This window comes from Coturnix japonica, chromosome 2 (assembly GCF_054131305.1).
Source record: "Coturnix japonica strain WE chromosome 2, WE-NBRP24, whole genome shotgun sequence".
Lineage (NCBI taxonomy): Eukaryota > Metazoa > Chordata > Aves > Galliformes > Phasianidae > Coturnix > Coturnix japonica.
The window spans coordinates 62,157,320-62,182,459 of record NC_140664.1 but is presented as its reverse complement, the minus strand read 5'-3'; the positions used below and the strand labels follow the sequence as shown (position 1 = coordinate 62,182,459).

At 38.2% G+C, this 25,140-nt stretch overlaps 1 protein-coding gene across 2 annotated transcripts in view; it reads right to left on the bottom strand.

Moving 5' to 3' along the window:
* VPS41 (VPS41 subunit of HOPS complex) overlaps positions 1-25,140 on the bottom strand; it is a 99,021-nt gene that overhangs the window by 28,063 nt on the left and 45,818 nt on the right. For both annotated transcript variants that reach the window (XM_015854992.3, XM_015854994.2), the window contains exons 7-12: positions 25,060-25,125; positions 15,238-15,357; positions 12,205-12,351; positions 10,954-11,020; positions 2,433-2,530; positions 104-233 (exon numbers count right to left, since the gene is read on the bottom strand). In XM_015854992.3, coding sequence (XP_015710478.2) covers positions 104-233; positions 2,433-2,530; positions 10,954-11,020; positions 12,205-12,351; positions 15,238-15,357; positions 25,060-25,125 — 628 coding nt within the window. The remainder of the gene's footprint in view (positions 1-103; positions 234-2,432; positions 2,531-10,953; positions 11,021-12,204; positions 12,352-15,237; positions 15,358-25,059; positions 25,126-25,140) is intronic.

Here is a 25,140-nt window from a genome sequence, read left to right as displayed (position 1 = left end):
ACGTAGTAACAGAGATTAGAGAAATTAAGAAGGCTCTGAGCATTTTCAAATTAAATAAATTTTAATCCATTTAGAAAAACAAAACAATATTAGGAAAACGTACCTAAATGGTAATCTCTACATTCATTCTCCTGAAATCCTCGTACTGTCAGTGCATCAGAAGAGATCTCCTCACAAGACTCAGGCAGGGGTTGTACGATGTCCAGTCTGGGCCTGGCACAACACTCCACCTCCTAGAAAAATGCAGACATCTTAGCTGCATCCCGCACAGCTTCCTCAGCAATGTCATCTGACAGTCATCTGCAGGTAAAGTCAATACCCAGCAACTATAGCACTGGATGCAGAACCAGAATTGACTTTGCAGTGGGTATTCAGCTATCAACCACACAGGGAAGGAGAAGCAGAGATGACACAAGCCTAACCTGCTTGGGAGTATGGTCATTATTTTTCTGCTCTTGGTCACAGTAGTTTTCAGAGCTGTAACAGATGATGATCAACCACTGCTACCAAAAAGTAATGCAACAATTTCAGACACATTCTCAGCTGAGCTCAGGCCCCAGAGGACTAAGTTCTACAAATCAATGTTATTCTGGTACTAAGATCAACTTCTTCTAAGCTAGTGTTTATGTTTGCACTTCTAAGCATCCAGCAGCATTAGAAATAAAATTAAACTAAGAGTAACCTAAAACATTTACTGTGCTGGTGCTCTTCAGGAAGGTGAACTCAGGCAGTGAAATGCAGATGTTTATTTTAAGATGACATCACGGAGAAAACATTGGCTCAACTAGCTTATTTTAATTAAGAAAAGGCTCAAGACAATGCATTATATTATACTTTAGACTGTCAATTTTAACAAAATACAGAATGAAAGAATATTGTGATGTAAGAAGTGGATTTTCACATCTCCAGCCTACCTAGTCAGTAGCAGAACCACTGAAGTCTTTTCCTGATCTAACTGTTTCAGCAGAAGTGAAAAATGAAGCACAGCCATGAGTTCAATTCCAATGCAATTTATAATAAGTAAGAAGTTGTCATCTGAAAGCTGTGAAATGAAGCGTAGGAAGAACAGCATTCCTCACTACCCAACAGCATCTGCAGCAAGCCATGAGCTCAGGGAGAGGGGCTCTGAGATGCTGGCACAGGCCTCCCACCAGGCCAGAGCACAGTCACAGCAACAGGATGGGAGTCCTTCTGTTTCCTTCCCAGAGATCCCAGGCACCCAGAGAACTATGAATATCTAGCTTGCAGAGATTTTATTGTCTGTTTACATAGAATGGTAATTAAAAGCAAATACAAGTGAAATCTCTTTCTTGTGTTTTATTAAAACTGTACTACCAGTGTTTTTTTTTTTCATCTTTCTTCCCTGCAGCAGACAGAATGAGTTTCACCTCAGTTTCTACTTGCTTTCCATAGCTTCCTTCTTCATTAACATCTGCTTCCTAATTTCCTTGCTCCCCTGAATTCCAGTTCACCTTTTCCTCCCCCTTCCCGTCCAATTTGTTTGCTGTCTTTTCTTTCATCTGCTCTCATGCACTGGAGGACTACCGCACTGGCTCTCTTGGGAACCGATGCTGTGACATTATTTTTTTCCTCCATATAAATAAAGAAATAATAATCTGACATCCTGCAGCAGAGCTGGAAGCTAACCCTATTGATTTCAGCCAGCTCGAGCATTCATTTGAACCTACAGTGTTGCATTGCCTAGCAACTTGTGCACCCAGTTGCTTAAGGTTTCTATGGTGATGCTTGGCTAATGCAGACCTACTATCAAAGAGATGATCAAGAGCATCTGCCACTCGCACACTGCAACTTCAAGGATTTCCTCCACTACCTAGCCTTTTATTTGGCAATATGAAATAAATGCTGGAGACAGACACCATACGTGCCTGCTTGCAGTAGAAGCAGCTGACACGAATTCTGATTTCTAGCAATCTACACACATATCTTGGTGCACACAACCAAGGCCTGGGGAACGGCAATGCCATGTACTTGCAACAATGCATCCCATCCCTGCTACAGTGACTGATCAACTTCACAGATCTCTTTTCTTCTAAGACATAGATTCAGCTAGAGAGATCCTCTAGCTAGAGAGATCCTTCACTTTTTCTGGTACAGAAATAGTCAAAATAATGAGAGAAAAGGAGAGAAACAGTAAGAGGGAGGGGTAAAAGGAAGAAATAAGAGAAAGACTACCTGGAGACCTTCTCTGCTTCCTGCAGGAAACAAAGGACAGAGCTTTTAAAAGGTAAATCCATTAGTCTTCAGCATTATCCTTGCTGCCCTTATTTGCTAGGTCAGAGAAGTCTCAGGCTCTGCTCACTACAAGCTGGTTGCACCTCTTTCACAGGTAATCAGATCTGCCTGACTAGTTTAAATTTGAACTCCCAGGACATTTTGGTGCTGTGGTGAGATTGTAACAGAAACATCATTACCGTCTTTTCTGAAATCTCCTTTACGTATGAAAGTATAACAAGCTGGTCACAGAGAGGTGCGAGCCCACTGATATAGAACTCTGTATCAAACTGGAAAACTGAAACACAGGGAAGGAAAGAGGTTATTAAGCAAATAAATATATGAACTACTTCCTAAGAAAAACATACAGCTTATTTTAAGGGGGCAACCAAAAACACAGAGTACCAGTTCAGAGAAAAGTAGGCTCAATACACATAGCAAACCTACAGACTTCCCAGTTGGATCAGCAAGATGATGAAAAATTACATTTAACAGATTCAATTCCATTAAGACTTGCAAGAAGAAATGTTTGTGCTCCAGGACATGCTAGAGATGAAACATTTGAAATGAATGGTCAGCTAGACTTCCAGTAATCAAACTGGAGAGGGGAGGAAAAAAAAAAAGGAAAAAAAAAAAAAAAAAAAAAAAAAGGAAAAAAGCCAAGCTCAGTAAAATAGGTGGTGTAGAAAAGAAAGATCTCTGTAGGTTTGCATATTTGCAGAAGTCTTGTAACCTTAAAAGAATCACACCTGATACATCTATTGGTATGGTATATGAAAACACAAAGGTCATTATTAATTTATTATCACAAGAAGATTTACAGATATACTCATCTCTAAGAAAAGATACAGCCAAATAGTGGCTCTTGACACTGAAAATGTAATTTCCTAATCAGTCTTGCTTTCAAGACCAATTTAAGTGTTGACTATTTTGAGAGAAAAACAAATCAAAATAAAAAGAGAACTGAACTGTAGTTATAGAAGGGCTCACTGTACCTGATTTCTTACACAGAAATAATTATTTAGTTTTTTACTCCTGGGTTTACAGCACAGGCATTAAACATCTACAAATCTTAGTGCTTGTATTAGCAAACTAATTTTTGTTAAATGAAGTATATTAGATCCATCATAATTTTCTCTCAAGACAGTTTCAGGAAAATACAAGTAGAAAATAAATGTTTCCTTGTTTCCAGTCAGCAAGCTACACTACTATTATCTTCTGTTTACTGAAATAGGTAATTATTTCAGTACAGCAAAAAGAAAATGCAGCACAAATATAATTTTCTTTAGCTAAGGCAGTAAGAAGAAACAGGATAAATAATTGTCCTCTTGATAAAGGAGGAAAAAAAATACTGCCAAATAAAATATGTATTTGACATCTGTCTCTCACTGAATAAGCAAATGCTGTTTTTCTCTTAATGACGGCTGACACTTTGACATCACTGGGAGGCCAAAGCACGGCACAAGGGTAAAACAATCTATTCTAGGAGACAACAGGTTCACACTGGTAATCCTGTATGTCATTATTTTGTTGTATACTGCAAGACTGATGAGATTACTTGGATTGTGTCATATATTGCTCTGAATGATGACTTTAAAACCAACCATGTTAATAACGTCTACATAACAAATCTTATTACTAATTTACAATTTAGTATTTGGCATTTTAAGAGAATGTGAAAGACGGGAGCAAGTACATGGAAAAGAAAAAAATCAAATATGGAGCACAGGGTAGAAGGACAGCAAAGAAACTTCTGTTGACAGCTTAAAAAGTGACAAGCGAAGGCTCTTGGAGGCATATAAAATACTGTCATAAGAATTTGGAAAGGAAAACGGAGTGATGAATGGTATCTTTATAAAGATTATGGGGACAGTTTTGAAAAATCACGTGTTTGGCCTACACTAGAACTTCATTTCCTTAGTCAGTGAGGCAGTCCTAAAGTTGTTTGTAACACCCACAGAATGTATTTTGGATAAGGCAGTACTGCTGCTTAGAAAGATATAAAAGGAAATCACTTTGAGCTTTGTTTCTAAATAGAGTTCAGCTTCCTTGGTTTCATTTCCAGCTTTCTCTCAGCTCTTCTTCCTCAAGAGACCTTGTGGAAACACAATGCACTGCTGTGACAGCCTTGAACAAAGGCTGCCTGGCACAGGCCACGCTCTGTGACCTGACAGAAACCTCTGATACAGTCCATCAGCAAAAGTTTTACAGAAGAACTGCAACACTTATTAGAGCTCAGAGCACTAAGAGGTTAATCTGACTTACTCTGGGTAGTATGTTGTAATTAAGGGGGAAAAACCTACAAGGAGGTATTCCAGAAATGCTGTTAATTTGAAAAGGATTCAAAACAATGAAACCAAACACAGCACCGAAGTAAATGGGAATGATCATGGTGTGACCGTGTGTCATACATGTTCATGCCTATCATACAAGAGGGCTGTCAGTCAAATTACCAATGAAGCAGAGATTAAACCTGTAAATCATCTTGTTCATGAAGTGAAATGTATGAAATATACTACATAAATAAAACAACATATGTTACATTATTTACCCAAACTCTATAAAAACAACTTTCCCACAGGCAGTGCACTGATTTTTATTTTTTTTAAAGCCTGTTTTGTTGAATAAAATCTCAAAAACCAGTTAACTGCAAATTTAAAGTGCGAAACTGCGTTTACAGTGATAACACTGTGTTGACACACATTTCAACAAGGTCAAGATTTTGACATCACTTTTGGGTAAGTGAGCAGAGAACAGATCTGAAACTTAATATCTAGATGAAGAGAAGAATTTTGTTGATACTTTTTGGATTTTAATTCCATACGGTGTACAAAAGAAACAGAGTCACTCTGGCTAGTTTGTAGTTAGCTCATTCCTATTACAACAGCAGGACAGCCACAAAGGTGAGCCTGCCCAGCCCAGTGAATTCTGGTAGCTGATGGGGTGATGTAGCTACCTTTTCACTATCTACTTAAGGAACACCTACAAAATCTGCAGTTATTGTAAGCTGTAGGATAGCATCCCTGAGGTGTTCTCAAGATCTTTATATATGAACGCCTGCCTCAGCATTTAAATATTTTCATACTTACAAATTATTTCTATCTCCCGTTAAACTCCACAACTCGGATTTCCAGGGCAGACCTGCTTCTGACTAGAAATCTGAGCAGGAAGCTCAAGATGTGCTCACTTAAAGAAATGACAACTGCAACACAAAAGGAACTGGAAATTTCTGAGGAGGACACTGAAGTAATCCACTTGAGCATAACTTATTGGTGCTTGAGTATCCTTGCAATTCTCCTCTTAATATAGTACATAAAATTAAGCAACTATTTACTTAGTCATGTCCATGCTGTGATAGCATTTTTACGGACTATCTGTTTCCTTCAATTTCAATAGGAAGAGCAACAAGGTAAGACTCAAATAGGTCCCCATATAATAGTGATTAGGAAAACAGAATTTATTTCATGCTTCTGAAAATCAGAATTCATAACCTCCATGTTTATTTACAAAGCAAATGATTGGAAAAGTCATCTTCAAATTTATTTTTGTTTGAATGCTGAAAGTTTAGAAAGGCTTTAAGAAAACACTTAACAATGATTGGTCAATCACTCTTAATATAACCTCAAATGCCACATAGCAGATGACAAGCATTTTCAATGAAATAAAGCAGAGGAATGTTAATACTGTTGATTTAATATCACAGAAAATAAATAAATAAAAGCTTGAAATCAGTCAAAGCTCTGTAAAGCTTCTATACTCTGAAGTTGTTGTCATGCTTGCTACCAGCACAAAATGGAAATAAAAATTTTGCTACTAAAAATGATTTCTCTCAATTATAAAAATACACTCATCAGAAACATCAGGAAAAGGCAACAACTGCTTAGTCATGCCAGCAAGCATCTTCCTGGTGCACTCTAAAATTAGGACATGCTTTGTGTACCATAAACATTGTCACAACCTACTGCCTTATTCACAGTCATGCTTTACAAATGAAGTGTACAGTAACACTAAAATCTTCTTCCTCTCATTCTCTCCCATACAGCAAGAAAATAATCTTTAAGAATAAGACAATTATCTGTACAGTCTTCCGGATACAGACAAATCAAATCGTCAGAAGTTTAAGTTTTGAAGCTTACAAGCTAATTTTCTGAAAATTTCTCTAAAATATGATCAACCAACAGGGCAAATACTCAGTAGTTTGTCAGTCTGGGTTAATTTTTATTGTGGAATTTATGAATGATTCATTAATTTGTCTTGTGACAGACACGATGAGCAGTAGTCTGAGGGGATTTCTCTTTCTTTTGGAAATTTCCTTTTCCTGAAGTAGACAGACTTGCTGCAATTAAATAGTTGCATAAATTAGCATAAAATTGATGACATTTATTCGCTTCTAATTTACTGTTCACTGTACTTGTTAGGAAGCTTTAAGCTCTCTTTATATAAGGAATAATATGCTGCTACAGTAGATCACATTATCTTGCTTTACAAAGCAAAAAATAAATAGTCCTACATTTTCTTTCAGCCAAAAATGTGGTGTTCTCAGTATTTGGTGATAACTTTCTATGTGGTGATACAGCTATTCCTCCTCAAAACACAAGGATGTGTTGTTACAGTCATATCCACATGCAATTCTGATATCAGAAGTCTGCTTTGTGGGGAAAGAGGGGGAATGCCCAGGGGAAACACATGCTTGAGGCATTGCTGGCAGGCTGGCACCTGGAATTAAGCTGAGATTCCTCAAATAAAGTCCGGGCTAAAATGAATTGAATGAGAAACCTCTAATCAACTTACAGTCTTTTACTGACTTTCAAGTAAAATACTTCATGAGCTACTTGACTAGGGCACTCAAAGATTATTTCCCGCTATTACCCAGTTTCACTTTGAAAAGGCACTGCATTATCTGCAAAGTGCTAATTAGTTCCTTAGTAAGCAACCTACTAGCAGACCACAGCTGAGGAAGGGCTTCCTGTTCAGAAGCTGTCTAGCATTACAGCTTTTGTACATGCATCAGAAGTGAGCACAGGGGTCAAGCACTCTTTAAGAAGAATCACAATGGCATTTAGTCCATGTTAAGCCTGTAATTCAATACCAATACTTTCTAATCAATACACTACTTCACCGTGGTAGCTGACAGCTATAAACTGATAGGATCTGCTCAGCTAACATACATTTAAACCTAAATAGAAACATTTTGCTAGACTTTATCTTTGACAGTGACTGAAGTCTCACGTACGCAATGAAGCAGGACACAGTAACCACAAACAACAGGAAAGATTAAGGAGGAAAAGCACCATTAATATACTGAGAAATGTAAATAAAATCAGTGATGCCATGCAGACCTTACTGAATGGGAACAATATATTTTGTGTTATTTCTCCTGCATGTAGCCACAGTATTATCTTCATTGAAACAGAATATCCAAAACAGTTCAGTGGACCTGAGCAAGGCCTTTGACATGGTCCCCCATCACATCCTCATCTCCAAATTGGAGGGAGGTGGATTTGATGGGTGGACAACTAGATGGATAAGCAATTGGTTGAAAGGCTGCAGACAGAGGGTGGTGGTCAATGGCTCTATGTCCAGGTGGAGGCCGGTAACGAGCGGTGTCCCTCAAGGGTCTGTCTTGGGACCGGTGCTCTTTAACATCTTTATTAATGACATCGATGAGGGAATGGAGTGCACCCTCAGCAAGTTTGCTGATGACACCAAGCTGAGTGGTGCAGTCGATACGGTGGAGGGAAGGGATGCCATTCAGAGGGACCTTGACAGGCTGGAAAGCTGGGCTCGGGTGAACCTAATGAGGTTCAACACGGCAAAGTGCAAGGTTTTGCACTTGGGCCGGAAGAACCCCAGGCACCTGTACAGGCTGGGAGGAGTTGTCCTTGAGAGCAGCTCGGCAGAAAAAGACCTGGGGGTCCTGATAGATGAGAAACTTAACATGAGCCAGCAGTGCGCTCTGGCAGCCTGGAAAGCAAATGGGATCCTGGGCTCCATCAGGAGAGGGGTGGTCAGCAGGGATAGGGAGGTGATCGTCCCTCTCTACTCTGCTCTTGTGAGGCCCCATCTGGAGTACTGTGTCCAGGTGTGGAGCCCTCAGTACAAAAAAGATATAGAGATTTTGGAAAGGGTCCAGAGGAGGGCCACAAAGATGATCAGGGGGCTGGAGCACCTCCCCTATGAGGACAGGCTGAGGGAGTTGGGTTTGTTCAGCCTGGAGAAGAGAAGGTTGCGGGGTGACCTCATTGCAGCCTTTCAATACCTGAAGGGAACTTACTCCCAGGAAGGGAGTAAACTCTTCGAAAGGGCTGATAATAGCAGGACTAGGGGAAATGGTTTTAAGTTGAAGGAGGGAAGATTTAGGTTGGATGTTAGGGGAAAGTTCTTTACTAGAAGAGTGGTTAGGTCCTGGAACAGGCTGCCCAGTGAGGTTGTGGATGCCCCGTCCTTGGAGGTGTTCAAGGCCAGGTTGGACGGGGCCCTGGGCAACCTGATCTAGTAAAGGTGTATGTTTGGTGGCCCTGCTAGGCAGGGGGGTTGGAACTGCATGATCCTTGAGGTCCCTTCCAACCCGGGTAATTCTGTGATTCTGTGATTACCTTACTACTACAACACAGGCCACCTGATTTAGAATCAGGTTAGATACCATATTCATTCCCTTCCATACATCAAGCATGTCTGTGCATCAAGGTAAAATCCTTGTTGTGCAGGATCCTATGTACCTAACTTACTAGGCAGGAAATTCTGTTTCCTGGGCTGCAAGCCACCAAAAAAAACATTTACTCTCTACTGATGACACCATGGTATGCTATGATGTTGTGGAACTTTAAGGCCTTCTGAACGGCTCTAAAAAGCATAGATCTGAAACTGCTGAGATATAGAGCCTATGACAATACAGTGTTTTCTTACATGTATTATCCCAATGAGACAATGCCATAAAAGCTATAAGCCAAAAGAATATCTCAAGGTTATTAAGCTATCACTGAACTATATTCTTGTCTTGTATAAATTCTTTACATTAGAGGAGTATATCAACCTACGCATCCATTTAGAATATGGATTCTCTTGCCAAAAACGTATTGGTTGCTGGTCAGTCTGTCCATTAATAACATCAATTTTCCAGCTATGCACCTGAAAAGTGAAGTTTAAACTACAATTAAATTGAAATAGATGCTGTGGCAGGACACACAACTCTCAAAGACCTTCCATGTGATTAAATCAAAAGCTACTGTAATTTTTGTTCAGACTTGAACAAATAACATCACCTTCTTTTCCCTCTCAGTCTAATACCCACATTCCAATGAGTGCTGCTGACAGCCTGTGGCAGAGGTGTTTCAGTGCTTTGACGTGAAACCACTAAAAAAAAAAACGTCAAGCACATCATTAACAGGTTAAGTGAGACAAAATAGCAGCCCTCATGAATACAGAGAAGATTTTAAGCTCAAGTTTGAAATACAAGCAAGTTACTTCCTCAAAACTCTCTAACCCTCAGATTTGCAGCTAAACAGTTTTATGACAGCTTTTTGTTATTTTTAAATGAAATTCCAATACCCAGGTTAGCTCCCACAACAAAGACATACTATAACTGAAGTTGCAGAGTATGCTTTTGTTCGCCTGCTACTATGAAAAATCACCCTGCTTAATTATTTCCTAAAAGGTACTTAGAAAAGAAACTTACAGGTATAGAATATAAAAAAATATAAATCTTATATAAGAGATTGGAAGGCAAAATTCAAGACAATTTTGTCTTGGTATAATTCTCTCAAAAATCCTAGAATCTCATGTGTACTTATTCTTTTGAGAATATACAATATCAACCAACAAATGGTATTCAAATCTCAATTAAGAGTCAAGCATGATTTCTCTTAGTATCTAGAATTCCTACAATGTTTAACATCCATTTCTTAGTTGATTTTGAGAAGCTATTTTAAAATTGTGTTTTCTCACATCTATGACATGTATCTCCCTGGTCAGTATACTGACATGAGTCGGGATTTTGTTTAAACAGTCTTGTTTACAATCTCATCTCATCACAGGCAAGACAAAGAAGCATAAAACTCCATAGTTGTCCACTCTGAACTAATGAGTCACTGTTTATCTTATCAGAAGCTTCTTCTGAGAACAGCTGAGCTTTTGTTTACCACTCTCCATCAACCACTGTCAAATTTCATTTGAATTCCCCTTTGTGCTGTACTTCATACACGTTGTCAACACCATTTCCATTAATCAGCAATAATGAAATTATTCACATTACATACAGAAATATTAAAGCAAAGAGAAAAAAAAAAGGGGGGGGGGGGGATGATGATCAAAAAGAAATTCCAATCAATTTTCTAAAGCTATTCCAAACTCAGAATAAGCAGTGTAGTTAAACAATAATAATTAATTAAGCTAGAGTCTGTTTATTCCTTATTAGTATGCTGATCATCATTTAAGAAAGACAAAAAGCCAAAATCTCTGTAAAAATCTGCACAAAAGGCAAGTTAAGACATACATTTTTCTCTCACACAATACTCTGATTTTAGAAAAGCGCAGAATTTAAGACTGAGATTGCAAAAAACTATGCAGGACATCATAACAACCTCATCAGGTAAGAGTGAGGAGACATTTATGTTAAGACTAAAAGTTGCCTCTAAACTGTATCAATTCATCCAGGCTCAATATAAAAACGGACCTCTCAAAGCTTATCTAATTCCAAGAAGGCACACATTTTTATGATCATACCTATTTCAACATAGCGGTTTGGAAGGTCACGCATTTCACTGGCATGCCGCTCCTTCACTGAGCAAATCTAGGAAAAAAGATATATTTAGATCATTATGATGAACAAACTGTGATTCTTAAAACAATGCTAACTTTTCCCAGAAATTCTTCTTCTCACTGAGGTGTTCTTGAAAATGCACTTCTGGACTTTGAAAAATACAGGCAGTGAAACAGTGATGATGCATCGTTGAGGAAGAAAATCCAAAAGGAAAGTTCTGACTGCAGTCCTCAGCCTTATAAATATAGTGAAAGAGGAGAAGGCAGATGGACCACCAGAAACATCTGAAAGCATCTTCTCACTATGATTTCTTCATAGTAGCATATGGGAGCTTGATTTTGGTATATTCTTATGCTTAATTTCTCTTTACCTCATTATTTCATTACGCATATGCTACTGCAACTCCAAATAACCGGAAAGTACATACATATAAAGAAATGACAATACCCAAATGTCAGGAAGCGCACACAACACAATGGGAACATCAAGTGCCAAACTTAAGACAAACATCTTCAACTGTAAAATTCTAAGCTTAATGCTCCAAAAGCTTTTTGTGCTTCACCTACATTACTGTACTTTCCCTCACTAACTACTCCCACAAAGTGCTTTTAATTTCCCACTGCACAATGATGTAGCAAGCTCTTGTAAGAAAACATCTAGCAGGCTCTAACAACTCCTTTCAGGTACCGGTCTGCACAAATCACAGTACATGAGTTCAAAATGCCAATTCCCTAGTGAAAGGAAAGCAAAAGTCTAAATAGCCAGCCCTCCATCCCACCTCTTTTGTTTCTTTTCTTCACCCCATGGCTCATAATACATGTCTGCCTTAGCAGTCAAAGTCCTCAGACCCCAGAATAAGTCTCTCCAAAAATAAGTCATGGTAAGTTATTCTTCCTTAATGCTAATAAAAATAAATTAATTCAAAAGTCCCTCTGAAAGCTTTCAAAAGATGAAATCTCTCGAAGGCACAGAGAAGTGTCCCTGAGGATTACACTCGCTGCATGCTCACACACAGAAATCTGTCTGACTGCTGGGTGTCTATCAATCCTCCTCCTCATGAGGGTCAGTCCAATGACATTTCTATGGCAGCGGGAGTTCTGCAGACTGTAGTCAAGCCAAACTCTATTTTTTTCGATTCTCTTTGCTTTTCAGAAATAATCCTCTGTTTGTCTGTGATAACAGCAAGCATTTATTACAAAGACAGGTAATTGCACCTTTACTGAATTTCCCCAGCCAATAATCAGTGTTAAATTATCCTTCCAGCAAAGGCTACAGGGATACATGTCTGGGCGAAGGCTTATGTCATCTCGAGGCACATTGGTAATTCTTTGCTTGGAGATCATGTCAAGTATCTTCACACCCTGAAAGTTTAAACAGAAGAGGACTTTATTCAGTACGACAAACTCCTAACCACCAGAGCCCACACTGTTTTGCACAGTTTGACAGTCGTAGCAGTTCATGGCATAAGTTGCAGCGTACAGATGAAAATGCTGGCAGGAAAACTGTTGATACAAAGACCAATCCAACCCAGGAAGTAACAGGAGGAATGGTATAATCAGAATAAACTAAAGGCTTAAACTTCACACGTCAAATAAAAAGTCATAAGGAATGAATGAGGAGCAGATTAGTAGCTCAATCCAGGAACAATTCCCGATTGTTTGGGCTGGTGCTATTGAAGAAACAAAACCATCCCATGCACTTCCATAACACTCCTTATAGAGAAACAAAAATTTTTATCTCAGAAAAAAGGAAAAGATGTGAAACAACAACTCATTAATATAAACAATGTCAATCTGTACTTCTCTAAAAATGCATTTATACTCTTACACTGAAAGGGAAAAATAAGCATATTTAAATGTTGTTTGGTTTTATACAGTGTGATTTTTCACTGCCTCCTCAGGAAAAATCCCAAACTAGCAGAACAAAAAGTTTAAAGAAAGGAAGATTAAAGTCATTTTAGAGGGAGAAAGAGCACTGAAGAGCTATTAATCAGATTTTTCCATACCATTTAGAAAAGGCTAGCTATAACCTTTCCAGTAGCAAAATAGAGATTAATTCACATTAAGTAATAACTTGCTTCTTTGTGATTTAATAGCAAACGTTGCCAAAAAAAAAACCACAAAGCATTTTAGCAGATATTTCCCTTAAGCTCAGTTATCAGAAAAACAAGTCTTATGATCACAGAAAAGGGGATGGAAGAGACCTTGGAAGATCATCATCCAGGATGCCAATCCGTGTTAGGATTCTTCTAGTGACAAAACTGATTTAAAAGATTCCCCTGCCAGTTTCTGTTCCCCCTTACTGCGAGCTTCTGAGTTCCTGGCTGTACCAGTTCAAGTGTTTGTAAGTCAAAGAATCTCAATATGAGGGTCATGGCCCAAACGAAGTTTAGTCTCCCTAACCCTCACCTCCCCTTTTTGTTTTTTCAAACTCAAAATTCAAGAAGCAATAAGTGGTATAGAAGGGAACAGAAACACTCCTGTTGGCATCTCTTAGGCTAAAAAAAACTCAACCCAACAAAACAACAACAAAAACCAACCAACAAACAAGAAACACTTAAACAGAACAGAAACTACATAATTTCTACGCTGCATTTACAGAGACATACAGAAGAATCTCATTCTTTATGTTTTCTAAGCTCATTTTATAAAGTCTGTAATCTTGCTTGAACTGTTTTTTAATAAATGTGTCTTTTATTAATCTCAGCACTTTGTCTTCCAGGATTATTTTCAAACAAGTGACCCAGATCACAACTGTGTTTCTACAAGGAAAGTAAATCCTACACCGGGTAGACTAGCCTACATTTAAAGTGGCTCTCAAACCAGCAGGATAGAATCCTCTGTAGTTAAAGTATGTCACTTGCACTGTAACTGTGAAAGGACTTCCTGAGTCAATTTCCTATTGTGATGGAGACTAAGACCCGTTTCTGTGAGAGTGAGGCATGCTAATGCCTCTAATGATTGATTTTGTCCTCAGATGCCTGTCTGTAAAACTTACTACACTCTTGGTCATGGAGGAAGAAGAGGGCACAGTGGCAAGCATGTTATGTGAACACCTGAAAACAGAATTAGTCCTTGCTAAAATAACCTGAAGCCCATCTCAAAATACCCAGTGTCTCACAAGGTCACACTCACTGCATAACTAAATAATAATAAAAAAACCAAAAAGAACAAGAAAATAATAGCTAGAGAGAAAGTAAGCAGCAAGGCTATAAAAGATTTTACCTAACTTAGTTTGGAAAGGAAAAAAAGGAACAAAAACCTTGCTACAGGATGGAGAAATTTTTAAAAAGGTAAAGGGAGAAGGGAAAAAGCCAATAACCAAATATATTAATCTTTCGGAGGGCAAGTGTCATTTCATTTTTCATTGAAAGATAGGCCCTGACCATGGCTTTTTGTCTCTGACAGATGGCTCTCAACATTTTATTAGTATTCCGTGTTCTGATGTGGCACATCATCTCTAGGGATAGCTCTCCTCAACTGTCCTATCTATTCCCTGCGGATTCACCCAGAGTATATATTTTAATTGTATGGCTCTGAAAAGAACAAAACCTTTCAGTTGTAACCTATAGTTATAACGATCAAGCACTTGCTTAAGTTGAAGGAATTAAAGGGAAGCAACTAAACAAAAAGTCTACCTTTAACAACTTCATATCAAATTGCTTTTTAAAAAGAATAAAACAACAGCATTAAAATATTTTAATAAATGCTTCCTTCAGTAGGGGAAAAAGAAGAAGAAATAAAAAGAACGTTTTTACAAGTACCCTCATCACATTTCAAAACAAAAACCTGGAATTTAGACACAATACATTACTTAAAAACCTATCTCTCATTGTTGAGCTTTAAAACACAGACCTTGACCCATCAATTACACATACAGAGTTAGGTGAAATGCAACACTCAGCATGAAAGGAATGTTTCCCTTTAAAATATGAATTACACTGTGAGCAAAAAGGGCCCGTTTTCTCTTAAGCCTACCCTTTTGAGTAGTCTAACAAAATGAAGAAATATTACTATCCTTTTTTTACACCTGCATCATTAGCAATACTTATTATGTTGTCAGCTCAGTACAAATTTCAAAACTTAGACTTTTGGAGGGGGGAGGATGAGAAGGAGAAAATATACTTTTTATAAGGAAGAGTTCACACTGGTATTATTTCTTCAATAATTTGCTTCACTGGAACATTTCAAATAACAGTGTAACGCAGAGGTGTTTTTGCTCTTTTAAGAGAGGTAGCAAACACTTACCATGTTATTGGCCCAAGCAATTAAGTGTCCTCTCCATTTTACACTTCTTATGTTTCCTTCCCCTTCATGTAAAACGGAAGGCTTCCATCTATTCATCCAGCCTCTCTCATATAGCAGTAACTACAAAGAAGCACAACAAGAAATATTTCTGTGACACAGTGCCGTATGTAAATAAAACAAGTGTGTTTTTGTTTCCTTAGCTCTTATTCCGATTGAATTTAATGATAGGGAGAAATACATACCTACCATAAAAGAAAACACAATCAAATGTTTTCATGAAGTACATTAACATCGAGAATCTTACATACTACAAAAATCAAGTTACTTTCATAGCAATATTAATCAGCAGCCCTCCTAACAAGCTTTTTCCAAAGAATGGTAAGTATGATTATTTCTGTTTTAAAGATAAAGCAACAAAGACATGTGAGAACCTGAGCACTTGTGGTAGCACTGAAGAAAGCTGGAAAGAAACCAGGCTCTCTCACACCTATTCACTGATGAGGTGATAGGCTCTTTCTTCCCTCCAAAAAGCAGAAGATAGTTAAAAAAACCCATCCCTTGTACTTATGAGGTAGTCAAGATGATCAAAGACCTCCAAGCCTGCAGCCTTGTGCTTGGCTCTGTGTGGGACCACACAGCCTTCAACAGGACTCAAGAGATGCTGCACAGTCCCAAACATGCAAACCACACTGTACAACCAGCACTGCTGAAGGTGTGTTTGGGCATAGCAAGGTCTGCAAATAAAGAAGGAATTTATCATGTCTAGAAGCACAGAGTATATATATATTTTTTTAATACTTTGTAGAGCAAAGAAAAACTACATTCCCATAGTCTGCCTGACAGTTTAACTACTTCCTAGCTTCTGTGTGATTTCAGGAAGTTATTCAATAAAAACATAACATGGAATCACTTAAAGCAATGCAAAGTGCAGTGCTTGGAGAGACAAATAAGGGAGATACCAATATGTCCAACATTTGCCTCAGTACAAACACAGGCAAAACCTGAACACTGTCTGAGAAAGTGCAGGAGGACCATTAAGAAGTATAAAACTGCAACCTCATGGATCTAAATCAAATGACTAAGATATTACTGCTCATATTTAAGATCCAGTTGTAAATGCTTTTTATGCAAGGCTTCTCTCTGCCGCCCCTATTTGCATAAATAAGTCAAACGATAAGACAGTAATTGCTTAAAATAACATATTTTTAAAACTTTTTTTTTTTTTTTTTTAAAAAGGTAATTACACAAACTGCTTATCTCTCCTAATGCCACAAGATGGCACCAGAATACAAATATTTTCTCCAAAAGTTTGACATAGTCACAATGCAGGATGTTCCTCAAACTTTTACACAAATACACTGCTGACATCAAGCTTCTCACCTGAGCACAACAGCCCACTTTGAGCCCTCCTGAAATGACCCACTTCAAATGCCTGTCCCACAGCTCATGTGAAGTACTCTGCATCAGAAAGCCTCAGGGATTTTTCCATCCACAAAAAGGCCAGGCAACAAAACTCTCACAGAATATGCTATTTTATGGAAACCACAGTAAAAGCACTGAAATCAGGATAACATCTATGTTCACAGCAAAGCTGTGGCATGCAGAGAAGTGTGCCTGAGCAATCTGGTAGGTAGACATGAAGCAGGAGCACTACTCAGTGAAATGAAATAGTTGCTATAAGAAGCTGAGGACGTTATTTACATTTATAGGTGTCCTGCTGATCTAGACTTGGAAACTTCTTTTTTTTTTCTAGTTCACAAGCTCCCAAAGAAAAAGAACAACTGCCCAGATGCTGCTTTCAATTCAGTTCAATTAAGAGGTTAGCAAATATATGGCATTTCCATTCGGACTTACTGGACATGGCTGCAAAAACTGATGCAGATGATGTGAGGTAAAACTGGTTGATACTGGTTATATTGCCTGAAGTTTCTTGTGATAATGACTGACCTGTGATTTAAGTTAACCCACTGAACACAGAATCCAGCTGTTTCATGGAATGATGCTTAGAATGATCTTTTCTAGCTATTTTGTTACTTTTCATGGCTTGTGAACACCATGTTTTTTCATGCCTCTCTACCTGAGTAAAAGCTGTAAGAGAACTATTCACCTGATAAAGAAGTCGTAAGGAGAAAAGAAAAACAAAATCCTGCTTCAGCTTGTGCTTAACACTATGCCTACTTAATTAAATTCCCAAAAGAAGGGCTGTAGAAGACATCAACTTGATACCACTTGTAATAAACAGAAAGTGAAACCGAACCACTGCAGCACTCCAAACTCCCCATTTCACATCAGGAAGTGCAATAGCTATTGGACACTCAATAGAATGACTTCAAAACAAACATATTTTCATCTCAAAATGTGCTTTACTACTGTATCCGCAGTGGAATTACCTCCACTTCACTGAAACTTAATGTGTTTTATTTATTATTATTTACAACAATTACACCCAAATACTGAGATACTGAACACACAACTTGGTGTTCTTGAACTGAATACAGCTCTCTCAAAATAAGCAGCCTAATTTATTTCTTGGTCCTCCTTTCTGTCTTTGTAATGAAATATTTATTACACCAGAAAGCCATTTAAAGCTTCAATAGCAGCTAGACACATAACAAAAACCCGCCATTCCTGGAGGGGTTCCTTTTCTTTTTTTGTAGGGGAAAAATATTTTAGGGCTTTATTTCTCATAAATCCCATATTTTGGCAGTCAGCATTCACAGTACTTATATTTCAACAGCAGACACAAAATCACTTTCTTGCATTCTCCACAATAGAGTCTATACTTTCCTTTTTTTTTTTTTTTTTTATTTGCCCTGGTAAATCTTGCTAGCTCTTTGTTACAATACAGTAGTGCTTAGAATGCATTTCCAGCACCTCTCACGTGTACTGCAACATGGTAACACTGCTACCACAAAAGAAAACAAACTTTGACTGTAAGGGTCCCCCATCCACATTCCTTCACAGTACAATGTAATTTCCTTATAGCTCACCACTAATTATTCTGCAGGCCTTCTTAACTGCTTACGCTTGTCTACCAGATCACTGGGAAAAAAGATCCATTGAAATGTATGAGACAAGAAGGGTGCAAGACACTTTTTGCTTTTAAGTTAAAATAATTCTCTTGGATTAGTGAATACATCTCTCCGTATCTTTCACTACCAGGAGATTAAACTCCTCTGAGAGCATAACATTCTATTTGCGGAGTGCATCCACTAAAGAGAATAGTGCTTGAATTTAATGGAGCTTATCATGCAATTAGCATTAACACTAATTGCATGTAATCCCAGCCTTTAAACTGTGTATAGGAATTCTCAGTTCTCTGAATAAAGAGACCAATGACCGCAACTTCAGTAGCATCAATACACAGACACAATTCAATTTAATTTCACCTCTCTTCTCCACACAATTACTTTGTTTCAAAACAGTGTCTTTGCTGTAAAGATCTGGAGGACTTTCACTGACGCCAAGGGCTGAGATTTCAATTTGTAACTGAAGAGCCACCCTTCCTTTCCCTATGGCAGCACTGTTAGATTAGTTTTCACATTCAGTAATGTAATAATAGGAGAAATATTTTCTTTATCTTGTTCTTTGTTTGCCCAGGTGTGAAGATGTACCTACCTGTGGCAATTTTCTGTATTTCGGCACCTGTACTCACATCTCAGCCAGGCCAGATCACAAAAATGCTACTACCATATTTACAACTGATCACAATAGATTTTTATTGTTCTAAGCATAAAAGCAACATTTACAGGCATAGCCAAAATTAACAGATATTTGAGAATAACACAGAACAGCATGCCACATGAAGACGTACTGTTTAATCATGCATCACTTTTATGAGGCTATACCTTTAATAACTCAGCTTAGGTTCCAGCTGTCACCTATTCACAAACAGCTACAGAATTAACACCTTCAAAAGCAAGTTCTGCAGACTTGCAGACAGAAGCACAAGCCCTCACACATTCCATGTGTTTAGATCATCTTTGCTTGCCACCTCAGGCAATGAAACAAGTTTTCTACACAGACTCCAGCAAAAGACACAACATGTATGCAGGCCTACAATCCATTTTCTCTTCACACAAACCACATTTGTGCATTACAGCACAAGATGAATGCATTTTTTCCTTCTTTACTGTGAAAATCAAGCCTCATTTAAACACAGCCAAGTAAGCTCCTTATTAAGGAAATAAGAGATATTAACCTCCCTATTGATGTCGTCGGTTGAATAATACAGGATACACCTGGGTATCATACATTACTGCACACAAATGTCAGACCTGCACTGTTGTGGCTAGCTTCCTTGCTGCTACAGCTTGCTTCATGTTTATGGTATATTATCCAATGCATGGACAGAAATTGCCATAGTATTTACTCCTTCACTTACACCAGACCTTTGACTATTTACTGACTGACATTTTATAGCTTACAAAGCAATCTGCCTTTCTTGTCTGCCGCTCTTCTACCCAACATAATGCCAAACAGCTGACTATCTGCTTTCTAAAAATGGACTGTGCTGCAAACAGCATCCTGACAATTTAATAATTTGTCAAAGCAGTCCAACCAGTTATTATGAAGTACATATCATAGGGTTCAGAGGTAAAGGTCACTTACTTACTCATGAAGCAAAGTGCATCTGCTGACACTAAAAAGCAGACAATTAAACAAAAAATCATAGACATTCCCTGCCAGACTTGACTTTTAACATACAAAATCCACCACCCTCAATAGCAGTTGCACAAGAATGCTATTTCTCTTACTGTTTGTGCACCGTGTGCAACTGCTACCCTTTTTCTGCGTACCATGTTGCTCTACTCAGAGTGGAGAAGAATTCAGACTGACTTGTTTTGTGTCTCAGACAGGAGATGCAGTGGGTCCTGCCCAAGCTTCTAATAGTGAAATTATATTTTTATTTTTTTTTAAATGAGAAATTTGCTTCAGGCAACACTAAGTTCCCTCTGCTTTTATAACAGACAAAGAAAAGTCTGGCGTTCAACCGTGGACATCCATATGCTCAGATGCTAATTCTGAGAGGATGAATGGGACAAAACCATTTTTAGATTAATGAGTATTTGAAAAGCAGCTCTTATAATTCATCTTTTCTAGTAACAGAAATACAGACTGTTATAAAGATTTGCTTTTAAATATTTCCATCACATATATTTTGTATACACATATGATGTAGCTACAGGTAAATATGGAACTGCGGTCACAGGGTAAATTTTCACTTTTATCTTGGCTTTCTAGCTTAAATTGTTTCGGTTTGGATAATCAAATTAATAGTTATCATGAAAAATGCATGCCATGGGCATGCATCCTTTAAGATTCTGAATACCTTCCTCCCATATTAGGTCAGTAGTCATTTGGTGGATTGTGCTGAGTCCCCACTACTATGCCAGGTTGAAATCCTTACCAAGAAAGCTTAATTAGCACAAATTCAGTAGAGTGACTCAATCATTCCAGGTGATTCATCCTTGTAGGAACTTTACTATAAAAACCTTTTTCTCTGGTTACTGAAGTTAATCAAAACATGAAATAGGGATTTTCTCCAATGCCCCTGCCAAGAAGGAAATCTCCAGTTGCCCTGTGCTCCAAAGTTCTCTCTACATAAGAAGCAGTAGCTGATACCCTGACTTTGGAACTGAAATATCCTTCAGTCTTCTATCTTTGTTGGTTCTGCCTCTTTAACTCTCTGGAAATAATGGATATTCAGACTCTGCAATAACCTTCATTTAGGTGATGTACTGGGAAAGATCAGCACTCAAATAGTTAAATAAAGAACACCTTGTTTTCAGCTTTACCACCCTCATTTAGTTGGCTTTTACCCTGTTATTTGTTAAGATTAGACCCTTTTTTAAAAGGTAGAAGGTTATGGCCTTCAATAGCACAGTATTTGTCTTTGCCCTTGCTTTGAAGCTCTACTGTCTGCTCTGGACAAGAATGCTCTGTTATTTACAATATACAGTATTATTATTTCAGGGTTACCATCATCTGCTAAGCCATCACAACGGTGATGCAGTTAATTGCAAAGATAAAGGGGTAGGGAGCAAGGAAGGTGTTTTTTTTAGTATGGTACCTATTGCTTCTCACTGAGATCACGTTGACATTTCTATATAATAGAAATATAATACCTTTTTTTTTTTCCTCCTACTTTTTATGCACAGATAACAGATAACAATCATTCATAGGAAAATAATAAAAAAAGGGTGAAAAAGCTTTTCCAGCCCCCAAGGAAGGCAATGATAGTATCCCAAGCTTAAAGAAAGTTCTTTTCTTTTAGAACAAAGAGCTTTAACAAGCAATTGAAATTAGATAATTGGTTTGCAACGTAATTTAGAACAAAAAGAAGCTCTTACATGACTCCAGCAAAAACCTAGCTAAGCAACCATGTATGGTCATATGCAAACTGGACTTAAAGTTCCAGCAATCTGCTAAAATTTAAGCAGTTAGCCCAGGGAGCACTGCTCTCAAGTCAGCTTTAAGTCAGGCTGCACTTCTAAGACACTGCAAATCTCAGCACCAAGCAGCAGATCACATCAATTCCAACCATTCACTTCTCCAACATCTCTGGAACAGAGCGGCTGCAACACAGGTCCCCAAAGCAAACTGCTTCTCTCCTGTTCTCTGTTTATTTTGTTAGAGACATTGTAGCTTACCTTGGACGTTTGCAAAATGCCCTGCAGTAGGTCTTTCAGCTAAAAGCATGCTTTTTATATGTATTACATTGTTATGAAGAACAGTGTATTTCTCAAAAGAGAGAAAATTAAGGGCATGATAACTTACAGCCCCTCACATTCCACTCACAAAAGCACTAAAATTAAGGATCCCATTGAGGCAGATGCTTGGCTATAAAATTAATAAATTTAAGCAAATCTTAAAGTGCTTTCTTGACATGGGACAAAAAAAAATACTGAACTCGTGTTCATGTGCGTTTTGGCTTCTATGTTTTGTAAACTGTAAACCAAAATCAGCACGAAATTTACGTTAGAACGTCAAGAGGATCTTTCTCGTACTCTTTGACATCAATGTACATAATAAAACTAGTTTGAGTAAATGATGAAATCCCTTTCTGGCTTCTTTTATCTGCTCTAACAATCTTAGCAAACAATGAAAAAAAATATGCTCACATAAATAATATCACCATCTCCAAAAGTGAGAAAAAGTAATGACAGACCCCACAGTATTTGGACAAAGAGTTTACATACTTTACACTATTTTAATGAATGCAACTCAGGCAAGGAGCATAGTGTAAGAGCCTTAAGCAAACTTCTTCCTCTTAAGACTGATATAAGCAAGGATAGCTGTATTTCCACAGCAGCATCACAAGCTCAAAGAACAGTCTTTTCACAGCTCCACCCTCCATGCAGACAGAGCAGGACAGGCAGTGTGCCTCTTACCAAATCCAGTTATAAAATAGCTGAAGCCACAGAATCATAGAATGGCCTGGGTTGAAAAGGACCACAAAGATCATCTAGTTTTAACCCCCCTGCTATGTGAAGGGTTGAGAACCACTAGACCAGGCTGCCCAGAGCCACATTCAGCCTGGCCTTGAATGCCTCCAGGTATGGGGCACCCACAGCCTCCTTGGGCAACCTGTTCCAGAGTATCACCACCCTTGTGTGAAGAACTTCCTCCTAATATCTAACTTAAACCTCACCTGTCTTAGTTTAAAACCATTCCCCTTGTCCTATCACTACCTAACCTCATAAGGAGCTGTTCTCCCTCCTGCTTATAAGCTCCTTTCAAATATTGGAAGGCTATAATGAGGTCTCCCTGGAGCCTTCTCTTCCCCAAGCTCAACAAGCCTAGTTATCTCAACCTTTCTTCACAGGATCCAGCCCTCTGATCATATTAGTGGTCCTCCTCTGTGCCCATTCCAAGAGCTCTGCATCTTTCTTGTGCTGAGGCCCCCAGACCTGGATGCAGTACTCCAGATTGGGCCTCACAAGAGCTGAGTAGAGGACAATCACATTCCTCTCCCTACTGGACATCCCTTTTTTAATGCAGCCCAGAACACAGTCAGCTTTCTGGGCTGCAAGCACACACTGCTGGCTCATCAGCAAAATGAGCTTCTCATCCCCCAGGACACCCAGGTCCTTCTCCACAGGGCTGCTCTCAAGGAGATATTCCCCCAGTCTGTATAAATGCCTGGGACTGCCTTGTCCCAAGCGCAGCACCATGCACTTGGCCCTTTAGAACCTGATTAGGTTCTCAGAGGCCCACATCTCCAGCCTGTCCAGGTCCCTCTGGATGGCTTCCCTTCCCCCTACTGTATCAACTGCACTGACTCAGCTTAGTCATGGTATCCTTGGAAAGCCTAAAAAGTACAGAGATCTTAGGAGGTAGGAATCTCTTGCCTGTGATAACCAGACAACCTACCCACTGCCTGCCTGCTGACCCTAAGCAGCTCTTCAGCTTTGTACTTCAAGAGAGGTATAAAAAGTAAAGATGTTTAACTAGACTTTCTGCTTTTCAGAAAAAAAAAAAAAAAAAAAAAAATCTTTGACAAATAGGTAGGTGGGATTTAACCTTCTGAATCTTCATAGAAAATTTTGTTGCTGCCATCCATTATATAAGATAATAAGCTCCTTTTGGAGGGAAGGAGAAAAGAAGAATGGCTTCTATCACAAGGATAAAAGGTTTTATTTGTTGGTTTTATGTATCAATAAAATCAAATTACAGGTGTCAAGAGACATCTATTTCAATGCTAAATACCTTATGTTAAGATGTCAATTAAAGTTTTCCTGAAGAGGAAAGTTCCTCAGCAAAAAATGAATGCATTAAAAACAAGTATACTGTTCCCCAGAGGACAGAATATAAAACAACCTGTCAAGTAATCAAAGATAACCAAAGAGAATGTGTTAACTTCCTGATGTTTTTTTCTGTTCGGCATCAGGTGATTGCAAGCTCTTTTACCACCTGATGGAGTCCTGTTCTATTAATTCCCTGCCTCTCTCTTTCCATACCACTTTTATCATGACTAAAAAGCTTCAAAAACTGGTGGCTGACAAAGACATACACTGACTATGCATTATTTTAAGGGCAACACTAGCTCTTACCAGCCTGCAAAAACTGTCAAACATACACACTACTTCCAAAAGAGAAAGAAAAAACACAACAGCTATTCACTGAAGAATACTGAGCTGCTAATGAAAATTAAGCTGTATGAAGCATGAGGAGTCTGAATTTCTTACATGCTGGTTAGGCTGAGCCAGGGCATTCAGTTTGATGCATCTAAAAGTGAGGATTGGTCATCCTTAATTCATAAGAGAAGGCAAAAGGAAAATTTTCACGAATTTAAGAAACTGTTCCAAATCAAACTTCTCATATTTTAACTGAAAATAAGCAACACGACAAAACATACTTGCAGAACCTGGAAATATCTGTACTCTGAAGGTCAAAATTGCAGCCTGGACCAATAGAATACCATAATGAACACATAAAAACAGCAAACTGTCCAGATAGGAGACTTTAATTACACAGATATAAATAGTTAAAAAAATACAACAAGAATAGAGCTATACTCTATCCAGAGATTTCCTGAGCAACTTAAAAACAAACAAAAAAACCCACAAAGCAAACAAATTAAAACAAAACAAAACAACAAAAAAAAAACCCACAAAAATTCTCAAACACCAATGTCAACAAATACTGTAAAAAAACAGTATTAAGGTTTAACTCCCAAACCATGTTAACATGAAAACATCTACCCTAGGAAAAGCAAATGGTTGGTCTTTGCAGGCCAGAAGTAGTTTTATATTGACCCTATACTCTTTGTAACATGACTTTAACATAACATAAGTTAATTTCAATGAGACTGCTTACCTTTTTTCCTCCTGTTACAAACTGCTTGAAGTGGGATCTTACAAAATGAGGATGAACAGCAACAATCTGAGTATAAACAGA